General features: G+C 36.1%; 1 protein-coding gene across 3 annotated transcripts; it reads right to left on the minus strand.

The window, feature by feature from the left end:
- Positions 1-382: 382 nt before the first annotated feature.
- On the minus strand, positions 383-6,769 carry LOC117632698 (probable rhamnogalacturonate lyase B). 3 transcript variants are annotated; one of them, XM_034366246.1, is made up of 18 exons: positions 6,456-6,510; positions 6,259-6,380; positions 5,351-5,420; positions 5,100-5,221; positions 4,657-4,707; positions 4,446-4,565; positions 4,231-4,350; positions 3,993-4,128; positions 3,691-3,861; positions 3,443-3,598; positions 3,253-3,359; positions 3,074-3,164; positions 2,807-2,948; positions 2,540-2,696; positions 2,208-2,324; positions 1,997-2,123; positions 1,633-1,899; positions 383-975 (listed from the first exon to the last, which is right to left on the minus strand). In XM_034366246.1, the coding sequence occupies exons 1-17, from the start codon at positions 6,483-6,485 to the stop codon at positions 1,660-1,662; spliced, it is 2,079 nt and encodes a 692-aa protein (XP_034222137.1). In that variant the 5' UTR covers positions 6,486-6,510; the 3' UTR covers positions 383-975; positions 1,633-1,659. The 3 variants fall into 3 exon arrangements, with proteins under 3 accessions (XP_034222137.1, XP_034222138.1, XP_034222136.1); XM_034366247.1 differs by lacking the exons at positions 383-975; positions 6,456-6,510 and adding an exon at positions 6,591-6,769 and having other exon boundaries at positions 1,371-1,899; XM_034366245.1 differs by lacking the exon at positions 383-975 and having other exon boundaries at positions 1,371-1,899.
- Between the last annotated feature and the right edge of the window lie 801 nt (positions 6,770-7,570).

Below are 7,570 nucleotides of genomic sequence, written 5' to 3' on the forward strand. Positions count from 1 at the left end.
GGACAGACTATAACATAAGATATTATATTGCAAAACTGAATTTTTTATTATTTAGATAACCTTAACAATAGGTGAGAAATTTATTAAATATAAAATAAAGAGGTACACATAGTTGGGTGAGGGGGAACAAAAAAGACCATAACCTCTCATGAGAAATAAGAATTTATCAACACACACAAAAAAAAAACATTATTAAAAAAAAAAAAAAAAAAAAGGAAGCCGGGAAGATCAGATAAATCCCAAGAAAAAGCTTGTGATGCACATGAAAGACAAGACAACCTTCAATGAGTACCAAGGTGGTCCACCCCATAGTTTAAGACTACGAATATGAATAATTCATTAGCTTGATTTTTGTCTGAATGTGTATTTGATCACAACAGAATTTCGAGTATAATAACATAAATTTGACAAGAACATTTCCTTAAAAAATACAACGTAGTTTCAGAGTGAGGAAAACTTTATACAAAGGACATAGACATATATATAATTTGTTTTCACAATGTGGAAAATTGTGGCATTGATGATGGTACTCATTTTTCCCAAGCTAATTGTAGTACAAGCTGAGGAACCTTCTTTTCTATCTCTCCCTCCTGCTTCGTCTCATTTCTCCCCTTCTACACTTCCCCAAAATCTTCTCCACATTTCCCTTCAACATTATTATCTTGGAGACGAAGCAAAATTACCAAAATACTTATTTCATCTGTCTTATGTGAGAATCCATGCAGCCGATCTGGCTTGTACGTATATCTGCAGGGAAACTGTAATTGATCCGCCAAAGTTTGAGAAATGCTACCTTGCGTGCTTCGAAATTTTATTTCGTGACGTTCGAATACAAGTTCATCCTACCATTGAAGCAGTAAAAGCTGGTAGACAGAGTTGATACAGGGCTGAAACCACAAATTTGGGTTCAAAGGCATGTAGTAGACAGAGATGGGAATGCCAAAAGGGTGTGCGTTCTCGATGGCCGGCATTTTTCTGACCAAAACAAAATTATACCAAAATTATAAGACAAGTAATATGTATATCCAACCATAATTATGTTAAGATTAAGTCCCGTTCCGGATAATTTAGCAGGTAAGGACTGTTAGTATTTCTTTTTAACAACTGGACCTGATAAATTGAGATTAGTAAAGTAACCTTTCTTTAATCTATTTGTTTACCTATGATAATCAGTTTCAGGAGTTGTTTCAAACAGATGGTTGAATATGAATAACAGAGAATTGATTTAAAGCTTATTTTTTGTACTCTCTGTTTTGTTTCTTTCATTCTGGTTTTGTTGCTTTCCCTGTCTGACGAGTAAGTTCAAATGAAAAGTTGGAGTATACAGAAGAATGTTTGGTACTATTATGCAGTGTCATGTTTGAAAGAAATAAAGTAGCGGAGACATAAATAACCCTTTTATTAAATACACAACATTAGTATCAATAACATGAATTCCTTATTAAATATACAAGGAATGAAATGACTTTTGCCTAGTTTCTAAGCTTATTGTAAACAGAAACAAAAAAAAATTAAGAATGGGATTGATTTTCGTATGATTAGTTGCTGTAGTTTAGGCCTGTTTACACTGTATCTACATAAGGGTAAATGAATGTATAACTTGTTGTGAAAGAAACCTCTATATGTCACTACCTGTCTATTGGAAGTATAACCGATGCATCACTCTTGAGGAGGTCCTTCTAATCGCAGATAGTCATACATGATGCCGTCGAAAGTTGTCTTGTGTCTTGACTGAGTAAGATAGATGGTGTTGTTTCCTTCTTGTAGCCGATCGTTTCGTAGACCAACACTGAACAACCAGTACAAACCATGAATTCCATGTCTTGCTATGGCATTGTCCTTCCCGATTAGCCCTGTTGTAAAATGAGGTGGGTTTGCGCTCCAATCGTTAACCCGAACCTAAGAACACAATGTCAAACATAAAATTAGCCAAAAACTACACTAAACACTATATCACTTGCACCTTGTATAGCATTTTCTGGGATTCAAGCAATACCTGCACTTCTGCATTAGTGGCTGAGGCCAATGCCAATTGCAGTGTATAATTTCCAGGATTCGCCCCCTTATTAAGTTGAAATCGAATTTGCCATGTGGTTGGTTCATACGTTTGATTTCCTTTGTTCCTGTAGTAGTGCTAGATTTTGAGAAACAGGACCTACAAATTTAATAAAGCAGAGGCATTGTTATGTTTAAGGAAAAACAAGTACCTGGTCACATGAGCGAAGAACCAATCATCAGGGTAATTGTCAGTACCAACGGTGTAGATGAGATCATGGTTAGGGTATAAATCTGAGTATCGTTCCCACAAGCCGTATTGCCTAAACCTGTAAGCAATGCAATGTGTTAAGCATATAAACAAATAGCTTGGTTTCTATTTGAAGTATAAGGAAATGTTCTTTTATTAGACAGTTTGACTGCCCGAGATTAATTATAATGTACAATCCAAATTGACAGTTTGATAACAGTGTGTCAAACTATCTCACAAAAGAACATAACCCTCTAATTAAAAAGAAATAGGAGGGCTTATGTGAGAACTAACTTGTCTGTGTGATTGGTGTACAATTGGTTCATAAGGGTTGGAGACGGATCTGGTACGTTGAACTCAGCAGCTGATCGATCCGGGATGCCGATTTCCCACAGGGTTGGGCCATTTCTTGGAGGTTCGTAAGTAAGATCAGCCAAATTAATTTCTTTTCCTGCGTATAATTAAAACTCAGTAATGTTAAAATTGGTTTTCATGGTACAAATATTTGTTCGTTCTTTCTTTCCAATTTAAGGCAATGAAACATGTGCATAGATAACTTACCTGGTTCAATTGTAATATTAGCCTCATATTTGTAATCCCCAATAAAGCCAGGAACAGTTGCATACAAGCTATAGTTCCCAGGTCGAACATCTTTAATGAGGAAATAACCTTGTTTGTTGGCTTCAGTCCAGAACTGATAACCCTGGAGAAAAAAAAGAAAAAAAAAGTACGGTTATCACCTTAGACATACATGTTTTTGTTTTCGGGTAAACAAACAGTACCCGAAAAACAAAAACTTTACCGAAGGGATTTTGTGTCACAAATTACCTTGCTTTCCTTTTGCCATGATCCTGCATTTCCAGGTGCAGCCAATCCCACATAAGCGGAGCTTGCCCAAATAAGCCTCTTATTCCTGTACCTAAAACAAGAACAATTTGATCATTTTATGCATAAATTTACACTTCCAGAACCAAAAATAAAAACAAAAGGAAGGAATTAACACGTACCGATCCCGAACTAGTAATTGACCGGCAACGGATCCACGCTGATCAGAGCTGAGAAAGTCTTTTGATTGAGTGAAATTGTATGGCCATCTTTGCATTTCTTCAACCAACTAAGAAAATTTTTGGGTCATTATAAATTTAAATTATTAGTAGCATAAATGTTGCCTAAAGATGAAATATTATTTATACATACCTGCTCTTTAGCGTTTTCCCAGAGTGTGAGATATTCATTTGAGCTTGGAGCTGAATTGAGATGGATAAAGACTGGCCCAAAAACTTTCCTCCATGCCTCACCATCTTGAAATGTCATTCCAACTTCCTTCCCAGCATAATGGGTACTGACAAACATCTGCAAAATGTATAAATAATTAGCTTTTGTCACTCATAAATATGGATACGGATACATATGGGTGGGGAGAGAGATTAGATGGGTGGTCGTACAGAGAGGGCAGTTGGGCCCACATGGGAGGTGAGGTCCTGCTTGAAGGGCCCAGCGGTACGGAACTCATCACTGGGTGTGATGATCCAGAAGCCCACAGCTGGGTCTTTACAAATCCAACCATGGACCTTGTTATCTTTGTCCTCACTTGAGTATTGGTATTTGTCATCCACCTGCAAAATCATAAATTATTATGTCACGAGACCAAAAAGAAAGCGAATATACATATACCCAAGTAAAATAATTTTGAGAATCCCTTTTTACTCAAAGTCAGGATTGCTGGGATTAGATAATAAGCCAGTACCTCTCCTCTAAAGTCAGGATTGCTGGGATTGGTTAAAAGAACAGCTTCGGGATAGGCAAGGGGCAGACCATTTGCACGGTCATCGGCTGTTGGCATGACCCTTTTCCTGTCGTCAGATATAGCCATGTACCGAAATCTGCAATTAAACACAATTATTAGTGAAGTTGTCACTTTTTTTGTTATAATCCAACGCAATGCGCCGGGCATAAATCAATAAATTTTGGCCCTTTACACTTACTTGTCTTGTTGAAGCTTGTAAACAATTCTAATTTGATCCATATCTACCTCCGGCATCCCTTTGAGGCGCTCGAAAATGGAGTAGGCATAAAACCCAGAGCGACCGCGCTGCATTATGTACCTGAAAGTAGCAAAGTTTAATGTAAAAGTTTGAGAGAATTTCCAACATAAAGTCTGTACTTGTTATTTTCTAATTGAAAAAGTTTAAGAACATACCTTTTGTCAACATTCAAGGGAACTGAGGCGTTACCGAGGGAACGACTGTAGGTTTTAGTAAAAGAAATCTCTATTTGATCTGACGTCTCTCTAACAACTTTAAATCTTGTTCCTTGTAGCCTGCACGTGATTCATGTACACAATTTTTAGTCAAAAGTGGTAACATTTTATAGTATGAAATGAATAAAAGGGAAGAAGCAAGAGGACTTACTTGTCCACACCACCTTTTTCTCCTGGCTTGTTCCAGACAAGATCCCAGTACCTGTATGGTTTAGTTGCAAATTAGATTATATACTTCGTCAACAGTTAGATATTTAGTCATATACCTATTCTTAGCACTAATGATACAGATAAACTCTACACCATTTAATTTCTATAAACAAACATTAAAAAAACCAAAAAAAGGGCTAGTGAGGGCTTTTTGAATGAGGTTTTGGGGTTGGGCTTGTTTTAAGAAACTAATAGTAGTTTTGTAATTTATAGGAAGTTTGAAGTCTCTTTGTTATGTTGTAAATGGGCTTTGAGTGTGTTTCTAAAGTCCATTTTATATACGGTGTTTTCATAATTTAAGCCCCTATATTAAGTATAATAATGAATTTCCCTAGCACAAATAATTTTATTCAAAAAATAGTTTGAAGGAATTTGTGTGCTTGCCCTCTATTGCTTGGCTGGTTCTTGATGTCAAGCAAGTTATCAATTCCCTTGTACTTGATTCCAATGACGTCTCCTCCGGGATAAGAAAAAGTGAGTTGGACAAGGCCATTATTAAGCACCACCTAAAAAGAAATCACCTCCGAGTCACGTGATGTTTTGACAATATAGAATATAGATAGCTTTCATGCAGATATTGAGAAATTTCAGATGTGAAAAAAAGAAAATTAGCTTTGAATAACCAATAAAATTACCTGATTATCAGTCTTCGATAGCATCTGATTGTACGTATTATCTCGTCTAGAAACGCTCCTTAGTTCTCTTCTGCAATTAAACAAACACCAAATATATTTCACTAAAAATTCTCATTAATTGTTAATTCAGTTATACATAAGAATTCTCGGTAACCCGAATTAGAAGTGTGAAAATCGCTACCCTATCGTTTATTCGATCAACGTATAAATATATACATTATTTTATATTTAATTTAATTTAAATTTTTTAATGATTAGCATATATGTTGTCTTGTGAGTCGTTAGTACTAACCGTGACCTTCTGGTAAAGACTGCAAGAAAGTTAAAGGCAAAACATGGTGGGCCTACAAACATCGTATAGACTATATAGATGTGAATGAAAATATTTAAGGTGTGACTCACGAGACAGACGAAGACAACTAATCTGAAAAGGGAGGGGGTGTTCATTCATAGGACTCATAAAAGTCTTTACAGTTACCATGATAGGTGCTCCAATGAGAGCAAGAAAGTATATACGTTGATGAAGACTTGTTGAAGTCCTCGACAAAGAAAAAAAACACAGAAAAAGAAAAATAATACGGAAATCTTGCGAAATCAACATATTAAAAGCATTTAATATAATATAATAATACTTTTGCTAAAGAAAAAAGAAAAAAGAAAAAACAATACTTGAGACGTTAGAAAAAATTTCAATGGCCATCTTTTGCAGACGTTAGCAACTCAGAGGTCATCACCATTAAAACGACAATGCATGCTCTCTCTTGCAGACAGAGCTTTCTGTAACCTATTATTTTTGTTCTTTTTTGAGAATTTCTTTAACCTCTTAACTATGCATTGGAATTTATCTATAATATGATGATCGTACATGAATTCAAAGAAAAATGAAAGAGAAAGGATAGAGGACGAACCTTACTGGGGGGGTCCTCACGGAACCGTGATCGTCACGGGACAAGGAAAACAAGGCAAGCATTGCGAATGACCCAAGAACCCAGCTCCATTGCTTTAGGTTAAATGACATCTTCAACAACCCCTGCAGATTGATTTTTCACAGGAGATGTCAGAAGACATGCATACTTTTGAGACAAAGGCGATGGTATTTTATTACATGAATACACAAGCAGAACAATAGCTCCATATGGTAAATTAAGATACATGACAACAAACTCTTGCATGGTGTGGTAATTACACCAAAATTAAATCGCAACCCAGCTAAGAAAAATTCCAAAAATATCGGATGTACCTTCATTCACGGAAAATTATATGGAGTTGTGGCTAGCTAAGCTCCTATATCGATGGCCGTCTTTTGGAAGCAAAAGAAAAACTATGGAGGGGTACAAGGAACAAGTTATCTTATTAGAATGTGTACTTTCTCTCTCTCTGTCTCTCTCTCTCTCTCTCTCTCTTCTCTCTGGTCGTTACTAAATTCCTTTTTGGATCCTTAAGGCTTCAAAAACGTGCAAACATATATATAACCGCAGGTGGACAATTGAGTTTTGCTTTCCTGTTTGGCATGTTAGAATTCTAGTCTTTTTTATTTATACATTTTTCCCAATTTTGTGCGGAAATCCCAATAATTACCTGCTTCAATTAAGGCAACCCGTCTACTCTTCTAACTCATAAAGGAAAGGGTAATTTTGTCCAGGGAAAATATTATGTGGGCTTAGGATGGTAAGGTGAACTGAAATCATTGACAAATTTCTACAATTTTGTGCCAACTTTTTGACAAATTTTGAGATTTCAGTAAACTAATATGGTTGAATTTCGGACGGGGGTGTATTTCTCCGGAACTGTTTGTGCTGTTATACCAAAATTTGACAAATTTCGTTAAGGGTCATACCGTAATTAAATTATTATAATTGCCTGTTGGTATTTGGTAGAGCAAGCTGACGGGTGATTTTCCTTTGGAGGGCGTCAAGAAAGGTGGCAATTTGTGCCTAACTTTTAGGAAGTGATAACATTCAAATACACTCTGATCATCAGTTAATCAGGAGATACTAATCTTCCATTAGCTTATAATTACATGCTAATGATTCAACCTGATGTTCAAGACGTGTGCTTTCAAATCTCGTTGTTTTAATAACTGTATTGATTAGGCCGTCAAAGTTTGATTACGTCAGGTGTTGGGCGTCAAAGTTCAAGTCTCAGAAACACTTCTGTTTTCTTTCTTTGAAGTCTCAGTCTCAGAAATACTAATTTCTCCACACACAAAAAAGTCTCAGA

The sequence above is a fragment of the Prunus dulcis genome, chromosome 6 (assembly GCF_902201215.1).
Source record: "Prunus dulcis chromosome 6, ALMONDv2, whole genome shotgun sequence".
Classification (NCBI taxonomy): Eukaryota; Viridiplantae; Streptophyta; class Magnoliopsida; order Rosales; family Rosaceae; genus Prunus; species Prunus dulcis.

Excerpts from the sequence above, each read along its gene's own strand:
- LOC117632698 (XM_034366246.1), bottom strand. The coding sequence starts at position 6,485 with ATGGAGCTATTGTTCTGCTTGTGTATTCAT. Across the intron at positions 4,129-4,230 it reads TACAAGCTTCAACAAGACAA|ATTTCGGTACATGGCTATAT; the intron begins GTAAGTGTAAAG and ends GTTTAATTGCAG. Across the intron at positions 3,360-3,442 it reads GGGAAAACGCTAAAGAGCAG|TTGGTTGAAGAAATGCAAAG; the intron begins GTATGTATAAAT and ends AAATTTTCTTAG.